This window comes from Alosa pseudoharengus, unplaced genomic scaffold, assembly GCF_046254945.1.
Source record: "Alosa pseudoharengus isolate Yale_2024_CS ecotype anadromous, Long Island Sound unplaced genomic scaffold, YU_APseudo_1.1 YU_APseudo_1.1_scf_11, whole genome shotgun sequence".
Lineage (NCBI taxonomy): Eukaryota > Metazoa > Chordata > Actinopteri > Clupeiformes > Clupeidae > Alosa > Alosa pseudoharengus.
Window position 1 is genome coordinate 28,248,822 of NW_027468576.1, and position 20,077 is coordinate 28,268,898.

General features: G+C 39.6%; 2 protein-coding genes across 2 annotated transcripts; one reads left to right on the plus strand and one right to left on the minus strand.

The window, feature by feature from the left end:
* Positions 1-784: 784 nt before the first annotated feature.
* On the minus strand, positions 785-3,500 carry mrpl54 (mitochondrial ribosomal protein L54). The gene is made up of 3 exons (XM_076278684.1): positions 3,207-3,500; positions 2,766-2,922; positions 785-1,365 (listed from the first exon to the last, which is right to left on the minus strand). Exons 1-3 carry the CDS (start codon positions 3,331-3,333, stop codon positions 1,233-1,235), a joined length of 417 nt encoding a protein of 138 aa, XP_076134799.1. The 5' UTR covers positions 3,334-3,500; the 3' UTR covers positions 785-1,232.
* A 91-nt stretch (positions 3,501-3,591) lies between these two features.
* Positions 3,592-5,386, plus strand: fam32a (family with sequence similarity 32 member A). The gene is made up of 4 exons (XM_076278685.1): positions 3,592-3,697; positions 4,095-4,239; positions 4,628-4,681; positions 4,837-5,386. Exons 1-4 carry the CDS (start codon positions 3,624-3,626, stop codon positions 4,903-4,905), a joined length of 342 nt encoding a protein of 113 aa, XP_076134800.1. The 5' UTR covers positions 3,592-3,623; the 3' UTR covers positions 4,906-5,386.
* The last annotated feature ends 14,691 nt before the right edge of the window (positions 5,387-20,077 follow it).

The following is a 20,077-nucleotide window of genomic DNA, read 5'->3' on the forward strand; positions in this document are numbered from 1 at the left end:
ACCTACTTTTATCTCAAAAGTAGCCTATAATTAATTGTCAAACATGCGTTACATCCAGGGGCGGATTATGAATCTTCGGGCCCCTGGGCCCAGATGTATTAAGGGTCCCCCACTTATTGTTGTATATGTGGTGTTGTATATTGTTGTAATTTGTTTGATGTGATTTCCTGTATTCTGGTGCATTTTAGGGATGGCCAATACTAAATTCAATCAGATTCATAGCCTACATCCTGATTTGTTGATATTGAGGCAATGATTCCATGCAAAGGCTTGGGCTTCAGGGCCCCCTGACCCCTTGGGCCCCTGGGCCTGGGCCCAGTAGGCCTGTGCAGTAATCCATCCCTGGTTACATCATCGTCTACCCTCAGAAGACGTCGAAAGGGAAAACATGTTAAGGCTACAATGAGATTATTCTATGCTTACTCAAAGCGGTAACCAAATAACTTCTGTATTAACTATGCATCACTATCCAACTATAAATCACTATCAACCTGACAGCTAAAGTTATTTTACAGATGCTTGAATCCAAATTTGATATTGCCGTGTTGACTCAAGCGTTGACAAATGACTTTTGCAACACTGTCGATGCGGTGCAACAAACTTGAAAACATCTAAGAGGAAAATCCAGGTCTTTGTGGTGTTGAAAATGGAATATCATTGTCAACTGATTAAGCTTCATCTACCAAATAACCCGACAGGTGAAACCAAATGCATGTATAATAACACATAAAAATCAGTTAAATATCTATGTGTAATCATTCAACAATTTCTGGTTTAACAACTATTAGTGTACAACACATTTATTTCTTATTTTGAATGAAAAACACAAAATGCTTTACATACTCATATATTAGTAACACACAAGATATATACATCTCCTTTTGTATTTCTATGCAAGTTACCACACAGAACAAGTAAAATAAAAATACCCCTGCAAAAATTTCTGAAAAAAATCCTGTACATTCTTCTCAGACCTAGCCTAGACATGCTGAATAAAAAATATTGGTACTGTTAATCTGTGCAATATCCAGAAAATGTAATGTAAAAAGAAGTAGATTTAGAGGTGTGCTAAACAACAAATTGCTAAATTACTGTTGGATCCTGTGAAAGTACACCGCAACAGTAAGCAGTTTGTGTGGGTGGATCCTTAGATCTGGAAGTAGCATGCTTGATGATATCAAAAGGAGAACAAAATCAGTTCTTTGATTTCTAGCCAAAAAGACTGTCACAATCTACAGTTTTTTGCCTTTGTGTAATCTGTTGAAGCGCCACATGTGTTCTTTTCTCAATATCTTCCAGTATTCACGACTCTCTGGATCCAGTTCTGGGAGCTTTTTCGGGGGGCCCAGGTTGAGCTGGAACAACCTACAATGCAGGATTCAAACCGCAGTTGAGTACAAGAACATTCGGAACCACATGTATTTTAGATGCATTGTTTGTCAGACACATAACATGAATAAAGTTGGTAATTTCAGACAAAGTATAAATACACATATTTCATCTCAACAGCCTTATGTGAATGGGTGCCAGCTAGCTTAACTGTGCTTGTGGAACGTTGGTAAACCTCACTCCCAAACGGCTGGCATGCGAGCCAGTAGCCTGGGCTATTGGCTCAATTGTTAGCGCATTCGCCTCCTGATCCGAGGTGCTGCTGTTCGCGGGTTCAAGTCCGGGCGTGTGCACGGCTGAATCACGCAGGTTCAACATAACGCAGGTTACATTGGTGATGTGACCCGGATCGGGAGTGAGGTTTAGGGGGGTGAGTGTAACGGATGCCAGCTAGCTTAGCTGTGCTTGTGGAACGGTGGTAAACCTCACTCCCCGACGCCTCAAGAGTGCTGCTGGCATGCGAGCCAGTAGCCTGGGCTATTGGCTCAATTGTTAGCACGCTCGCCTCCCGATCCGAGGTGCTGCTGTTCGCTTGTGCAGGGCTGAATCGCGCAGGTTCAACCCAACGTTACATGAACATCTATAAAGATATACTTGCACCTCTGTAGTCCTGCTAGGGATATCCCTAGATCAGTGGTTTTCAATCGGTACTGTGAGAAATAATTAGGTGTGCCATGGAATTTTGAGGAACCCAATACATTTGTAGACTCATAAATGACACAGCTTCTTGATTAAAAAGCTCAATCAATATCATGTGACGATGTGAGCATGCCTGTGGTCTCAGCTCATGAACACACTGTATAGAGAAACATATGGGTATGAGAATGAACACTCCTGTTATTGGCTAGATAATGTGTGTGACATACTTCACAATTAGTAACCATAAGTATAAGTATATATACTCTTTTGATCCCGTGGGGGAAATTTGGTCTCTGCATTTATCCCAATCCGTGAATTAGTGAAACACACTCAGCACACAGTGAACACACAGTAAGGTGAAGCACACACTAATCCCGGCGCAGTGAGCTGCCTGCAACAACAGCGGCGCTCGGGGAACAGTGAGGGGTTAGGTGCCTTGCTTAAGGACACTTCAGCCGTGCCTACTGGTCAGGGTTCGAACCGGCAACCCTCCGGTAACAAGTCCGAAGCGCTAACCAGTAGGCCACGGCTGCCCCTATAAGCCAATACACGTGTGCTTTAGCGTTTTGGTTTGATCTTTAGTGTGCCTTAGTCCCAAAAAGGGTGATAACCTTGCCCTAGATAAGAATGTTTGCCTTATATCTACAGCCATCATATGGTAACAGTTCACAATAGCAACAATGTACCAATATAACAATAAAGTATCCATTACATAGTTACATGTAACTGAAACATACCATTCTGGGTACTCTTCACGTGCCTTCAATGGAGGATCTTCGCCCTGTTTAAAGACATTAACTCCCACTGCATGTGTGGTCAATTTAATTGGGTCTTTGCACACCTCTGGACCCTTCAGGACTTCTTTAACCATCCCTTTCCCCTTTCCTTTGGCAGCTAACGTTAAAAGAAACAGTAAACAGAATAGTTTTGCAGCTGAAACAAATGTTGAAGAGTAACCAGCAAACGACATACATTCCACTATCAAGCACTGACTGGTTCAAACAATTGACAGCAATGAAATTAATTACCAGTTTATATTCCGAAGGGTTATATAGTTTTAACAGTATTAAGATGCCAGTCTACGTGAACGCGTGTGTAATGTGACGTTAGCCATCATTAGTTTGTTAGCAGTCAGGTAATCAAGGTCGCTAAGCATAAACACGACACACGATACTTACCAACTTTTTTCGCATATCCACGTGTTTGAGAAACTGACAAGACACTACACACACACCTTTCTGCATGAAGCCCGACAGTTAGAAAATTCAATTTCTTTGCAAAAAAACACAATGCATTACTAGCCATTTCAACGGCATTACATAGTCCAACGTCGTCACTTAGCCGACATACAAACCCTTCCGGTTCCTGAAAGATATTAGTTCCTACTATTTTTCACTCACTCTGGTATAAGTATATATCATAACTCAATTATGGCAATGACCCTGCAAGTAATCATTATACAATTAATTGTATATATAATATAGACACATTCACACCTCAATAGAAATATGTTTAGTGTACTTCCGCCATGAGGCGGAAACGTTGAGGGGACACCAAGGAAAACGCGAAACTTCGTAAACATTGCACAAGCAAACATGGCTGAATACGGAGACGTTCAGAAAGGAGCTCTGAAACTAAAAGGGTTGGGGGACCTGTCGTCTGCTAAAAAGTAGGTTATTTATCTATGTACAGACATATAAGATATTGGTGATGTTATCGTTGTCTCTCTAGTCGACCCTTCGATAATATAGAGGCATAAATCAGCTATGATAGCATTCCTTGAATAGCTTGCGTTAGCAACTTCCCTGTATCTGCTAATATATAGTGTAGGGTATTCTTAAATTAACTCCATATCTGGTCTACATAATTCGTTTTTTAGGCTACTTGTTAAAATCTGAATATTGGATTGTTAAAACTGGACCTCTGTTGACACATTAACAGAAACATCTTTCCACGTCAGCGTTAGGCTAGAGGGGTTAGCTAAATACAATTTGCATTAGTCTCTCGGGGCTAAAATTATATATAACGGTTATATTAACAGTAGTGCCATGTGTGTCTCTATGTAGGAAAAAGAAGAAGGACAAAGAAAAGAAGAAACTCAACGAACAACAAATAAGAACATCTCAAACCACCGAGGAAGAAGACAAGAAGACTTACGTCGACAAAAGGACACCAGCTCAAATGGCCTTCGATAAAATTCAAGAGAAAAGAGTAAGTATACGTTATATTTGGCATATGATTGGTGTTAATTTAGGCAACAATCACCACGTGTGAAGACCGCTATTATGGGATTATATATTGTTTTTATAAATCAACCTTGTGTTAGGTAAGAAGTTGTGTGACAACCTTATGTTTATGTATTTAATAGGGTCAGTGTAGCCTACAGAGCTAAAATTTTAATTTAAATAAGCCATGTAAATGTACCAGAATTGTACAAGCAAGCAAGTTTTAATCTGCAGTCTCTTGACTTGACGGGTTCTCTCAAGTCAAGTCAGGTTTGTTTATAAATCAGTTTAAAAACAACACCAGTTGACCAAAGTGCTACACAATCAAAAGACATAAACGGTTTCCCTCAATTAATGTTATGTACCCCCAACAGCAAATGGAACGTATTCTGAATAAAGCATCTAAAACACACAAAAGGAGAGTTGAGGTAAGTAATGCTCAGAGTTGATTAATAAAGAAATCAGTAAATCAGTTTAATTAATTAAGAACTTTAATTGTGTGTAAGATAAAGGCATTTGATGTGTGTGTGTTACCATTTCCTTTGTCTTTCATTACAAACATGCTGTGTATTTATAATTTCAGGAATTTAACAGACACCTGGATACTCTCACTGAACATTATGACATTCCTAAAGTCAGCTGGACAAAATAAACAAGTTGGTACCTGGATATGGACTGTGGAGCTCAGTTGTCCTCTTAAAATGTGTATTTCATTAAAATGGTCTTTATTTATCTACAATGGTGATTGAACATTTGATTTGATTGGTCATTTGATTTAAACTACTCCATTGTTTTTGTAATCAATCATCCAAATGCAGCAGGTCAAAAGATGTGTGAGCTTTTCTGTTAGCAGCATTATATGATTGATTCATTGTACATTTCCTCAGCGGTTCTCTCCTTTAAAACTGGCTCTGAAAAGTGAGGCTCAGGATTTATTTTGTTATGACATAGTCTGTCATTGATAAGGCATTTTAGTTTGTGCAACTAAACAAGTTATATGTGTTGCCAACCAGCTTTTCTGTTGGACAATTGTATTTTGCATGATAACATTCTAAGTAGCTTATGCAGATATTTTTTAAACCAATGTATAGCATCACATGGTCACAAATAAAATGTTGTTGTGGAATATTTCATTTGAATGTTCAGCCTTTTGTTGTCATTGTGGGATCTCAGCTCATCTGAAGAGTCTGATCACTCAAACCACATGAAATCTTGAATTTCCCCTTGAGGATCAATAAAGTATCTATCTATCTATCTAAATCACAACCTGGCTTATGTTGCTTGAAAGTGAATTAAATTATGGAATAAACATTTCAATTAATTTAGCCAGGTCATTCTACAGTGGGTTGCATAAGTCACCCCCATGCTAAAGTTGACTAAAAAGAAGAATGAAAAAAAATAATCTTTTGGAAATTGATCTTAATGCCTTAATTAAAGAAATGAGGAAAAATCCAACCTTTAAGGACACCTATTTTCTTTGTGAATGAATAATGTATCCTAAATAAATAAATAAATGTTCTTCATTAAAATACAGGGTGCATAAGTATACACCCCCCTTTGTTAAATTCCCATAGAGGCAGGCAGATTTTTATTTTTAAAGGCCAGTTATTTCATGGATCCAGGATACTATTGGCATGGGGTATTTTCCATAAGATCAATGCAAATCAAACCAGCTATTAGGCTAACTGAAATAAAACCATGCCAATCTCTAGGTATGGTGAAGCGTATGTGATGATGTGGGGCCAAGGGAACTTTATCAGGATGCTTAGTATCCTGGATACTAAGACTGGTGTCCCTAAAGGTTGGATATTTCCTAATTTTTTGTCTTTGAAGATTGGGTTTCCCCTCATTTTTTTAAATTAAGGCATTTAGACCCATTTTCAAACAACACTGTATATTTTGGAGTACAATTATTGTATCTGAGATAAACATCTTATTTACAAGACATTAATCTGTATTGAATCAGTTTTGAACAATAATGGTAATTAGAAGAACCTTTCACCAATAATAATGCTTGATACAAGTCTTTTAAACCTAATATATCCGTAAAATAATAAATAAATGAATCCCATGCCCCATATTATTGACTGTCTCCGACTACTGATTCATAGATTCAACATGAATGAAGAGGAATGCTAAAATTAGTATTTTACTAAAGATGAATACTAAAATTCTAACAATCTGTATTTTCTTAGGATTAATCCATTATGTAAGGTAGTGTGCTGTGCTGTTGAGATAGGCCTATTTTTTTTTATTTTTTTTTGGGGGGGGGTTAAAAAGAATTGCGCTTTAAGGATTAGGCGGCTTGCAATGTGAACATCATCATAGACTGCTCGCTGCTCTGAGCTCAACATTTTACATTTTAAACACTGGATGGCAGTGTTGCCACACTTTCATTTTAAATATGCACTGTACCTAACTGATCATTCTCCTGATCAGTTGGAAGGAACATATACTGTCATAAGAGATAGTTGATTATTGATATGATCTTCGCTGTATTCCTAAGACAAAGAGTATAGTGCATGCACACAACTTTCCCAAATGTTTTTACATATACATCCTCATGTTGTGTGTCTAATTTGTTTCCTACTGCAGTCCTGGAATGTCTTTTTGGCTGCTGACCCTGAGTATTGAGTTCAGTTTGGTCAGTTTCATCTTTTCATCAGTTTTAGGGAATTGCTTTACTTAATGGCCTACTTATAGACAAGCTCAAGTAAATGCTCTTCAGAATAATCCATACATTTAGCTCTTCTGCCAAAACTTTTCCATCTTTCATCAATGGTAGTTCAGCAACACTTTCAACAATGCACCCCTGCTCAAGGAAGATTCCTTGTCTTGAAAATGTTGATGAAATGGTCTTACGTGAAAATAAATCAGCACTTATTGAGATCTCTCATGTTTCTCCGAAGGGTCCATTAAGAAATATAAGGCAAGATAAGAATACATTGAGAATTTTTTTTTTTTTTTTTTGCAAAATAGCCCTCCTATTGTCTCAGCCCAAGTCCAATTTAAGTAATGCTTGAGATCTCAAAATATTCTGTTTTTCTTCTCAATCTAATCTTATAATTCCTTATTTCAGTTAAGGGTCCCTTAGAAGGGTGGTGAGATTTCTGGTGAGATCTCATTTCGAAGTTTGCTTTCCTGTGGGTGATCAGTGGAAATACTGATTGAAGATTGAAGCTGATTGAAGATATTATCGTGACTTTCCATGACTGTAAAGTGTTTTACATTGTTGAAGTAGCATCACATACCTTCAATTTGTTATCTTTAATTCCCATACTAACAGAAAGTTTGAATATAAAGGATTTTTAAAAACGAACACTTTTTTGAACATTTACATCTTACCTCTTAGAAAAATCAACACTCCAGAGGAAATAGTAAATCTCTTTTTTAAATAACTGTATCAACATAGCTTATTGCATCTTGTCTTGTCAATTTTAAAGTTGGTTGTTTTCCAGAATGATTCAATGTTACCATCCCTCCCAGATCCAGAAAACCATAAAACCTCAGTAAATACTGATAGTATCTGAGAATAATTAATGCAACTGGCAATTAGTCATGTGTAGGCCGCTCAAATGACAGACCCAAGAAGTGCACCAGCATGTTTTAGTGATCAACTAAACTTAAATGTTGCATTGCTCCAGAAGCTTTAAACTCAAATGCAATGTCGTGTTCTTTAGAGAATGTGAAAGTTGCAATTACTGACTAGAAGCTACTATTAAAGAGGCATACAGTGAGATTGTTGTCGCTTGATTGGCCTCCAATGGCGCCTTGCAGCAATTCACGATTTTCTTTGACTGTTTCTTGCTCATTACTCCTCACCACATACCATCGGCGTCCTCTTGTTAGCGCCAGAAACCCATTGAAGCTTTCACACTTACAGGGAGCAATTACAGGGAGCATGCCATTTACATGGTGCACACACGTCTGCGTGTGCTCCCCATTCACGCTCATGTGGTGGGCACACATGAAAAGGGGAACCACATAATCAGTCTCTTAATTAGACAGGGTCATACATTAGAGAAAATCAAAGTGGTATTTTATGATACCTCATCCCCCCTGTCTTCCCCAAGCAGGGCCATGGCAGATGTGCATGAGTGATTTTGATTACAAAATGTACAATATATATATATATATATTGTTGTAAAGGATGTTGTTCAGGGAAGTTATGATGCCTCAGTTAAATGGGGTTTGGAGTTTCAGCAAAACATAGCAAGGAGCATTATTAGGGCCCGAGCACCGAAGGGCGCAAGGCCCTATTGTTTTTGTAAGGATTATTATTATTATTATTATTATTATTATTATTAGGGCCCGAGCACCGAAGGGCGCAAGGCCCTATTGTTTTTGTAAGGATTATTAGGGCCCGAGCACCGAAGGGCGCAAGGCCCTATTGTTTATGTAAGGATTATTATTATTATTATTATTTTTCTATATTATTATTGTTATTCTACTTTTTTGCTTTCCTGTTTTTGAGGTGGTTAACATGGTTAACATTATTACACACCAAATTTGGTGGGTGTATGTAACTCCCAAAAACAAACAACTTTTGTATTAACATGCCATTAGCCACGCCCACAGGAAGTGAGGTAATTGAGATTTTGTGCGTTGTGGACATGATCAATTTTAACATACTCCTCCTAGACGGTTGATCCGATTCATGTCAAAGTTGGTATACATGACGCCGAGATGTTCCTGATGATAAATTGTGAAGCGTTTTTTTGATATGTTGTAATTTGACGAAATGGCGAAATTATTAATTTTAATACCCTTCCACATAAACAATAAATGTGTCATAATTCACCATGCATGGCTTGAAATGTTTTAAATTTCACAGGTCATGGAAGACCATGTTAATGATAATATTCACATGCCCATAATGCATGTTTGGCATAGCGCCACCAACTGGCAACAGAAAGAATGACAATTACACTGACTTCAGATGATCAATTTTAACATACTCCTCCTAGACGGTTTGTCAGATTCATTTGAAATTTGGCAAACATTATGCCAAGATGTCGCTGATGTTAAATTGTGAAGGGATTTTTGAATGTTGTAACATATTTGATATGATTTTAATATCTCACCACATAAACAGGAAATGTGTCACAAATCACAGTGCATTGAATGAATGGTCTGAAACTTCTCAGGTTAATAGATATCGTGATTATGATGATATCCAGACACCCAATGGGCCTGCCTGGCATAGCGCCACCACCTGGCCAAGCAGGAAATGTGCCAGAAATGCTGTATGCTTTGAATAAATGCTCTGAAACTTCTCAGGTTAATAGATATTATGATTATGATGATATCCAGACACCCAATGGGCCTGCCTAGCATAGCGCCACCACCTGGTCAAGCAGGAAATGTGCCAGAAATGGACAATGCCTTAAGTGATTGATCTGAAAGTGTACAAACATTTTGGATATCATTATTGTGATGATATTCACATGTGTAATTTCAATGCCTAACATAGCGCCACCATCTGGCCAACCAAAAAGTGTATCAGAAATGTTCTTTGCTTAAAATGAATGGTCTGAAATTTCTCAGGTTAATATATATTATGATTATGATGACACCCAATGGGCCTGCCTTGCATTACGCCCCCCACCTGGCCAAGCAAGTACATGTGGCAGAAAATAAAATACAAAAACAAATAGCACACGCATCAAATATGTACATTTCACAAATGCACCACGTCGGTGCTTTGTTGGATTCCGACATGTCACGGGTTGCGGCCCGCAGGTGCTCGGGCCCGCCATTGCCGCTTGCGGCTATATTTATTATTAGGGGTCCGAGCAGCGTAGCTGCAGGAACCCTATTGTTTCTGTACCGTTCATTTTTTGGCCAAAATTCTGTAAAAGTCATACTGCAGCCTAAACCGTAACTCCAAAACTCCTGAAATTTTCAGGTATGGTTACCAGTACCCCCCTCTACCCATAACCCAAAATTTGGGGTACTGCACCCAAAGGTGGCGCTATTGAAAAAAAAAGTTAATTATGCTTATTTCTCCTTACCAGATTCACCTAGACTCAAAATTCTTTCTGAATATTAATCTCTAAACTCAGATGCATCTTTTTGGCCCTGGTCTTATGGTCTACAAATGTTTACTTTTTCCACAATTTCATGGAAAAGCCAAACATTATAAAAAGTTTCACACTCTTCAAAAATAATCGAATCTTCACCAAAATTCTCACAGACAATGTTTAGACCAAGCCTCACAAAAGTTATCGCTCAGAATTTTGATATTTTGTTCCATTTCAGAGATATAGGCCAATAAAGTTAGACCACTTAGGCCTTTTTTCCTAGATCACCTATATTCCTATAAACCGTAAGTCCTAGAAACTTGACATTTTCAAGTATTGTTACCAGTACCCCCCACTACCCATAACCCAAATTTGGGGTACTGCACCCAAAGGTGGCGCTCTTGTCAAAAACGCTTATTTCTCCTTACCAGATTCACCTAGACTCAAAATTCTTTCATCATATTAATCTCTACATTCAGATGCATCTTTTTCACCCTGGTCTTATGCTCTAAAAATGTTTACTTTTGCCACAATTTCAGAGAAAAGCCAAACATCATAAAAAGTTTCACAGGCTTCAAAAATTATCAAATCTTCACCAAAATTCTCACAGACAATGTTTAGACAAAGCCTCACAAAAGTTATCAAAAGAATTTGGATACGTTGTTCCATTTCAGAGATATAGGCCAATAAAGTTCGACCACTCAGCCCATTTCTCCTATATCACCTATATTCCTATATGAGTAATTTTTTTTTCTTGGATAACAACCATACAACCATCATTAAGTGGATACCATTAACAGTGCACATTTTCAGATATGTACTCTTTTTTATAAAGCCCTTAATTCTATTGTCAAATGTATGCTAGGAATTTTCTTGATGTTGTGTGTTTGCCAACACAGATTTTCACCATTTGAATGTGAATGTGTATGATTGTCAGTGGCTGAGTGGGATAATGCCTAGTGCTGGTGTTTGTTAGGTTGAGAGTTCGAATCCTGCTAGAGCTTTAGGCTCAAGATGCACATGCTATTGGTTATTGAAGATTCACACTATTGAACAGCACCTGAATGACATCAGACAATTAACATTCACACTCATTAGTTGCCAAGAATCAGAATGCCGACACACTCTATGACATATAGGGGAACTTCTTTGTTTACTATTTTTCCTTCATCATTAAGTCTATCATATTTATATTTCATCCATTACTGTTCTTCTCTATAAATGTCTAATTGCCCCAGAATATCCAAAAGTTTTCAGGTGTACTCTTTCAGGAAAGCCCTTCATTTTATTGTCAAATGTATACTTGGAGTTTTTCTTGTGTGTTTACCAACACACATTTTCACCATTTGAATGTGACTGCTCAATGTGTATGATTGTCAGTGGCTGAGTGGGATAATGCCTAGTGCTGGTGTTTGTTAGGTTGAGAGTTTGAATCCTGCTAGAGCTTTAGGCTCAAGATGCACATGCTATTGGTTATTGAAGATTCACACTATTGAACAGCACCTGAATGACATCAGACAATTAACATTCACACTCATTAGTTGCCAAGAATCAGAATGCCGACACACTCTATGACATATAGGGGAACTTCTTTGTTTACTATTTTTCCTTCATCATTAAGTCTATCATATTTATATTTCATCCATTACTGTTCTTCTCTATAAATGTCTAATTGCCCCAGAATATCCAAAAGTTTTCAGGTGTACTCTTTCAGGAAAGCCCTTCATTTTATTGTCAAATGTATACTTGGAGTTTTTCTTGTGTGTTTACCAACACACATTTTCACCATTTGAATGTGACTGCTGAATGTGTATGATTGTCAGTGGCAGAGTGGGATAATGCCTAGTGCTGGTGTTTGTTAGGTTGAGAGTTCGAATCCTGCTAGAGCTTTAGGCTCAAGATGCACATGCTATTGGTTATTGAAGATTCACACTATTGAACAGCACCTGAATGACATCAGACAATTAACATTCACACTCATTAGTTGCCAAGAATCAGAATGCCGACACACTCTGTGACATATAGGGGAACTTCTTTGTTTACTATTTTTCCTTCATCATTAAGTCTATCATATTTATATTTCATCCATTACTGTTCTTCTCTATAAATGTCTAATTGCCCCAGAATATCCAAAAGTTTTCAGGTGTACTCTTTCAGGAAAGCCCTTCATTTTATTGTCAAATGTATACTTGGAGTTTTTCTTGTGTGTTTACCAACACACATTTTCACCATTTGAATGTGACTGCTCAATGTGTATGATTGTCAGTGGCAGAGTGGGATAATGCCTAGTGCTGGTGTTTGTTAGGTTGAGAGTTCGAATCCTGCTAGAGCTTTAGGCTCAAGATGCACATGCTATTGGTTATTGAAGATTCACACTATTGAACAGCACCTGAATGACATCAGACAATTAACATTCACACTCATTAGTTGCCAAGAATCAGAATGCCGACACACTCTATGACATATAGGGGAACTTCTTTGTTTACTATTTTTCCTTCATCATTAAGTCTATCATATTTATATTTCATCCATTACTGTTCTTCTCTATAAATGTCTAATTGCCCCAGAATATCCAAAAGTTTTCAGGTGTACTCTTTCAGGAAAGCCCTTCATTTTATTGTCAAATGTATACTTGGAGTTTTTCTTGTGTGTTTACCAACACACATTTTCACCATTTGAATGTGACTGCTGAATGTGTATGATTGTCAGTGGCAGAGTGGGATAATGCCTAGTGCTGGTGTTTGTTAGGTTGAGGTTGAGGGTTCGAATCCCTGGTAGTGCTTTAGGCTCTAGCTCGAATACTATTGGTTATTGAAGATTCACACCATTGAACAGCACCTGAATGACATCAGGCAATCAACATTCACACTCATCAGTTGCCAAGAATCAGAATGCCGAGACACTCTATGACATTCAGGGGAACTTCTTTGTTTACTATTTTTCCTTCATCATTAAGTCTATCATATTTATATTTAATCTATTAGTGTTCATCTCTACAAATGTCTAATCGCCCCTCCATGCTTGGAGTTTTTCTTGTGTGTTTACCAATACACATTTTCACCATGTGAATGTGACTGGCCAACATGTAGGATTGACAGTGGCTCAGTGGGATAATGCCTTGTACTGGTGATCCTTAGGTTGAGAGTTCAAATCCCACTTGAAGCATTAGTGGGTTGTGGATGTTAGCATACTACAATAGAATGCTGTTGGGTTGTGGAGGATAACACACTATAACATTACAGCTACATGTCAATATGGACTTGTAGTGCAAGGCAAGTATTACTGTATAATTATAAGCTGTAGCCTATAATTATTTGTTATTCTTATAATATTTGTCATTTCTTATACATATTTAGTCGGCTCTTCCACTTGACAGAACAACTCTATATCGGTTAAGGATGTCACGCATGAAACAATGCTGCAGAAACATGAAAATACGACTTTGAGTTTAGTAGGCTATAATTTTCAGTTCCTGTTTATCTATTGCACAATGGGTAATAATTTAAAGGAATCATGTTGCAGTCTTGTAAATAGTGACCCTGCAAGATCCCTAGTCATTGCAAAATCATAGTCTGTGACTTAAAACTCTACTACTTGTCTTTAGATGTGAGAGGGTCTGAGACTGTAGTCTTTCAAAAATCTTTTCCAAATCTTTGCAAATCTTTCCAAAGTTTACCCGCTGGGAAACCCTGTAGCTCCGGAGCAGGGGCTCAGACCAGGATAAATTGTTTGCTCGCCCTCAGTTCGCTCTTTTGTTCATCTCAACCCAGCACTCCAGTGTGTCCTGCTCTGTGTGCGTCTTTGAGTTAACGTAAGTCATCACTTTAATCACCCTCACTATGACTTTTGTGATGTTTATCAGTTTGTAGAGTAGCTCTGCTATCATGTGTAAAGTTAAGGTCTTTGTTTGTTGGTTTGGTGTGTTGGAGTCCCATGTGAGAGATGATTAGGTGATGTTGGTTGACTTGGGATGTCAAGTATTGTTTAGTTGTACCTTATAGCCATATGATTTCAGTTTATTGTTCAAATGTCAATTGGTTTGTTTGTGAGTTGGGATCTGTACTGATTTACCCCATTTCACTGATTACTCCATTTTCTGTTTGTTTCCTCTTTGATGCAGCACACATACAAGTAAAGAACAAAAGAACAGATGAATTGAAACTCAAATAAAGTTAACTTGTGTTGCACCGAAACCTGCCATCTCCGTGTCATCACTCTATACCATTGAGCCTTCTGAGTCACACCATTGAACAGCACCTGAATGACATCAGGCAATTAACATTCACACTCATTACACACTGCTGGTGTTTGTTAGGTTGAGAGTTCGAATCCTGCTAGAGCTTGAAGCTCAAGATGCACATGTTATTGGTTATTGAAGATTGACACCATTGAACAGCACCTGAATGACATCAGGCAATTAACATTCACACTCATTAGTTGCCAAGAATCAGAATGCCGACACACTCTATGACATATAGGGGAACTTCTTTGTTTACTATTTTTCCTTCATCATTAAGTCTATCATATTTATATTTCATCCATTACTGTTCTTCTCTATAAATTGCCCCAGAATATCCAAAAGTTTTCAGGTGTACTCTTTCAGGAAAGCCCTTCATTTTATTGTCAAATGTATACTTGGAGTTTTTCTTGTGTGTTTACCAACACACATTTTCACCATGTGAATGTGACTGCCTAATATGTCGGATTGTTAGTGGCTCAGAGGGATAATGCCTAGTGCTGGTGTTTGTTAGGTTGAGAGTTCGAATCCTGCTAGAGCTTTAGGCTCAAGATGCACATGCTATTGGTTATTGAAGAGTCACACCATTGAACAACACCTGAATGACATCAGGCAATCAACATTCACACTCATTAGTTGCCAAGAATCAGAATGCCGACACACTCGAAGACATATAGGGGAACTTCTTTGTTTACTATTTTTCCTTCATCATTAAGTCTATCATATTTATATTTCATCCATTACTGTTCTTCTCTACAAATGTCTAATTGTCCCAGAATTTCCAAACGTTTTCAGGTGTTCTCTTTCAGGAAAGCCCTTCATTTTATTGTCAAATGTATACTTGGAGTTTTTCTTGTGTGTTTACCAATACACATTTTCACCATGTGAATGTGACTGGCAAAGATGTAGGATTGACAGTGGCTTAGTGGGATAATGCCTTGTACTGGTCATCCTTATGTTGAGTGTTCAAATCCCACCTGAAGCATTAGTGTTAAAATACTGTTGGGTTGTGGAGGTTAGCATACTAGAATAGAATGCTGTTGGGTTGTGGAGGTTAGCACACTATAATATTACAGCATTACAGCTACTTGTCAATATGGACTTGTAGTGCAAGGCAAGTATAACTGTATAATTATACGCTTTTTATCTTATTGACTCCGACACAGAACCCACCGCCACAAATACAATTCAATTCTGTGGGAAACACTGCCTTCCATTATCAAACCCTTCATCTTATCCACAACAAATAAATAGTCCTGTAGAATCAAGTATTGTTAGAATACTGTTGGGTTGTGGAGGTTAGCACACTATAATGTTACAGCACAGGGTAATCCTAATTTTATGCATCAAATTTATTCCAATCCAACTCAAAAGTTTGGAACGACACAAAGTGAAGGTTTTATCCAGATCAAAACCAAGAATAGATTATGTGATCTAATCCAATTTCAGGATCCTTGTTTCCCTTTGAACAACCCATTTTCAAGATTTGATCCAATCCGATAGCTGAAATCCGGTAACTGAAATCCGATAACCGAAATCCGATCACGTTTCTTTTGAACAATTGTGCCCAAACAATCAAAGCATATGTAAAACTAAAAAGCTATGCCATCATGTTCGTTTTGCTCGGACCCCGTAAATCACCGCTTGCGGTTATATTTGGGGGCCAAGCAGCGAAGCTGCGAAGGCACCCATTGTGTTTCTATTTGTTCTTATTATTATTATTATTATTATTGGGGGCCAAGCAGCGAAGCTGCGAAGGCACCCATTGTGTTTCTATTTGTTCTTATTGGGGGCCAAGCAGCGAAGCTGCGAAGGCACCCATTGTGTTTGTTAGTTTTCTTATTATTATTATTACGCTTCCGCCATTGAAGTCAATGGCAGCCCATAGAACCGTCTGGTGAAAAGTTGTGAAATTTGGCACACTGATTAGGGACAGTCCCATGATTAATGTCACCAAGTTTCATGATGGCACCTCAAGCACTCTAGCGCCACCAACAGGCCAAAGTTGGACGTGCGTTCACGCACGTAACTTTTGACCCGTCAGTCCGATTTTCAAAAATGAGGTATCGCTGGAATCCTTGGACCATGCCGAGTTCAACGCACCCTATGACGTCATTTTCCGCCATGATGGATTTTCCGCCATATTGGATTTCATCAAAAACACTAAAAAGTCTTCACAGGTCACAAATTTTGTTCGATCGACACCAAACTTCATGGATATCATCTACAGACCATGCCTCATTAATGCATTGCTTTTTGTCTTCGGAACTAAAACCGCTCGCGCGTAACAGCCAATCGAAGTTGGCGGCGAAGCCGCCAAACAGGAAGTGATCTCATATCTCAGCAACCCATTCACCTATCATAACCAAACTTAGTAAATGGACTCAGGACCCAATCAGGGGGACGCTCAAGAAATCTGGTGACCTTTGACCTCTAGGGGGCGCTGTAATTAAGAAACATGCCTTTTGGCCTGTAGCAGCAGTTGTGCTTAGAATTAAAACGCACTAGTGGTGTCTGGTACTACTGTTGAAGGTCCTTAGACCGACCCAAGCCAACTTGTGATGTCATCATAATTGATTCGGCCGCCATATTGGATTTAATCAAAAACACGTACAAGTTTTCACAGGTCACAAATTTCAGCGGATCCTCACCAAAATTGGCAGAGACCATCTTCAGACCATGCCTTATCAGTGCCTTGCTTTCTGGAACAATTGACAGAAGCATCCGGCTGTAACGGCCAATCGAAATTTGCGGCGAAGCCGCCAAACAGGAAGTGAGCTCATATCTCAGCAACCTTTGCATGTATCAAAGCCAAACTTGGTGCATGGACTCAGGACCCAATCAGGGGGACACTAAATAAATCTGGTGACCTTTGACCTCTAGGGGGCGCTGTAATTAAGAAACATGCCTTTTGGCCTGTAGCTGCTGTTGTGTTTGGAATTAAAATGTACTAGTGGTGTCTGGTAATACTGTTACTGGTCCTTAGGCCCACCCAGGCCAAGAAAAGCATTCGCCCGTAACAGCCAATCGAAATTGGTGGCGAAGCCGCCAAACAGGAAGTGAGCTCATATCTCAGCAACCCTGCCATGTATCATAACCAAACTTACTACATATATTCATGACCCCATTAGGAGGACGCTCATAAAATTTGGTGACCTTTGACCTGTAGGGGGGGCTGCAATTAGCAATATTGCATTTTGATGTGTATTTGCTGATGTGTTTTATCAATCTTTTATTTTTTGATGTGAAACTGATGACAACATGTTCCATCCAGTTAATTCTAATGCGTGCGTGCAAGGGCAGGGCAGGACGGGGTCGGACGGGGTGGGGTGATTAGGTGGGGGGGGGGGGGGGCTGGCTGGCGGAGGCGGTGGCAATACTCAGCCCTGTTTCAGCCCTGTTGATCCCGGGTGTCTGCTGAGTTCTATCTTGTCATCGTGGCTACTCCGGCCTATTCTGCTTGGCCCCCTCATTGCTGCTTGCAGCTATATTTGGGGGCCAAGCAGCGAAGCTGCGAAGGCACCCATTGTGTTTGTTAGTTTTCTTATTATTATTATTACGCTTCCGCCATTGAAGTCAATGGCAGCCCATAGAACCGTCTGGTGAAAAGTTGTGAAATTTGGCACACTGATTAGGGACAGTCCCATGATTAATGTCACCAAGTTTCATGATGGCACCTCAAGCACTCTAGCGCCACCAACAGGCCAAAGTTGGACGTGCGTTCACGCACGTAACTTTTGACCCGTCAGTCCGATTTTCAAAAATGAGGTATCGCTGGAATCCTTGGACCATGCCGAGTTCAACGCACCCTATGACGTCATTTTCCGCCATGATGGATTTTCCGCCATATTGGATTTCATCAAAAACACTAAAAAGTCTTCACAGGTCACAAATTTTGTTCGATCGACACCAAACTTCATGGATATCATCTACAGACCATGCCTCATTAATGCATTGCTTTTCGTCTTCGGAACTCAAACCGTTTGCCCGTAACAGCCAATCAAAATATGCGGCGAAGCCGCCAAACAGGAAGTGAGCTCATATCTCAGCAACCCATTCACCTATCATAACCAAACTTAGTACATGGACTCAGGACCCAATCAGGGGGACGCTCAAGAAATCTGGTGACCTTTGACCTCTAGGGGGCGCTGTAATTAAGAAACATGCCTTTTGGCCTGTAGCTGCAGTTGTGCTTAGAATTAAAACGCACTAGTGGTGTCTGGTAATACTGTTGGAGGTCCTTAGGCCGACCCAAGTCAACTTGTGATGTCATCGTAATTGATTCGGCCGCCATATTGGATTTAATCAAAAACACGTACAAATTTTCGCAGGTCACAAATTTCAGCAGATCCTCACCAAAATTGGCACAGACCATCTTCAGACCATAACCTATTAATATATTGCTCTCTGGAACAATTGACAAAAGCATTCGGCTGTAACAGCCAATCGAAATATGCGGCGAAGCCGCCAAACAGGAAGTGAGCTCATATCTCAGCAACCCATTCACCTATCATAACCAAACTTAGTACATGGACTCAGGACCCAATCAGGGGGACGCTCAAGAAATCTGGTGACCTTTGACCTGTAGGGGGTGCTGCAATTAGCAATATTGCATTTAGATGTGTAGTTGCTGATGTGTTTTATCAATCTTTTATTTTTTGATGTGAAACTGATGACAACATGTTCCATCGAGTTAATTCTAATGCGTGCGTACAAGAGCAGGGCAGGGCAGGACGGGGTGGGACGGGCTGGGGTGATTAGGTGGGGGGGGATGGCTGGCGGAGGCGGTGGCGGTGGCAATACTCAGCCCTGTTTCAGCCCTGTTGATCCCGGGTGTCTGCTGAGTTCTATCTTGTCACCGTGGCTACTCCGGCCTATACTGCTTGGCCCCCTCATTGCTGCTTGCAGCTATATTTGGGGGCCAAGCAGCGAAGCTGCGAAGGCACCCATTGTGTTTCTATCTTTTCCTATTATTATTATTATTACACATCTTTCCTCTGCCATTGAAGTCTATGGCAGCCCATAGAACCGTCTGGTGAAAAGTTGTGAAATTTGGCACACTAGTTAGGCAGTGCCCCATGATTAATTTCACCAAGTTTCAAGTCCGCACCCCGAGCGCTCTAGCGCCACCAACAGGCCAAAGTTGGACGTGCGTTCACGCACGTAACTTTTGACCCGTATGGCCGATTGTCAAAAATGAGGTATCGTTGGAATCCTTGGACCAAGCCGAGTTCAACGCACCCTATGACGTCATTTTCCGCCATGATGGATTTTCCGCCATTTTGGATTTTAGTGAAAGTGAAACTAATTTTTCACAGGTCACAAATTTTGTCCGATCGTCACCAAACTTGACACACATGATCGATCTTCAGACCAAGCCTCACAAAAGTTGTGGTGTTTTGTCTTCGGAACTTAAACCGTTCACCCGTAATATCCAATCGAAATTTGCGGCGAAGCCGCCAAACAGGAAGTGAGCTCATATCTCAGCAACCCATTCATCTATCATAACCAAACTTAGTAAATGGACTCAGGACCCCATCAGGGGGACGCTCTAGAAATTTGGT

Excerpts from the sequence above, each read along its gene's own strand:
- fam32a (XM_076278685.1), top strand. The coding sequence starts at position 3,624 with ATGGCTGAATACGGAGACGTTCAGAAAGGAGCTCTGAAACTAAAAGGG. Across the intron at positions 3,698-4,094 it reads GACCTGTCGTCTGCTAAAAA|GAAAAAGAAGAAGGACAAAG; the intron begins GTAGGTTATTTA and ends GTCTCTATGTAG. Across the intron at positions 4,682-4,836 it reads CACACAAAAGGAGAGTTGAG|GAATTTAACAGACACCTGGA; the intron begins GTAAGTAATGCT and ends TTATAATTTCAG.
- mrpl54 (XM_076278684.1), bottom strand. The coding sequence starts at position 3,333 with ATGGCTAGTAATGCATTGTGTTTTTTTGCAAAGAAATTGAATTTTCTA. Across the intron at positions 2,923-3,206 it reads TGGATATGCGAAAAAAGTTG|CTGCCAAAGGAAAGGGGAAA; the intron begins GTAAGTATCGTG and ends TTTTAACGTTAG. Across the intron at positions 1,366-2,765 it reads CGTGAAGAGTACCCAGAATG|GTTGTTCCAGCTCAACCTGG; the intron begins GTATGTTTCAGT and ends CCTGCATTGTAG.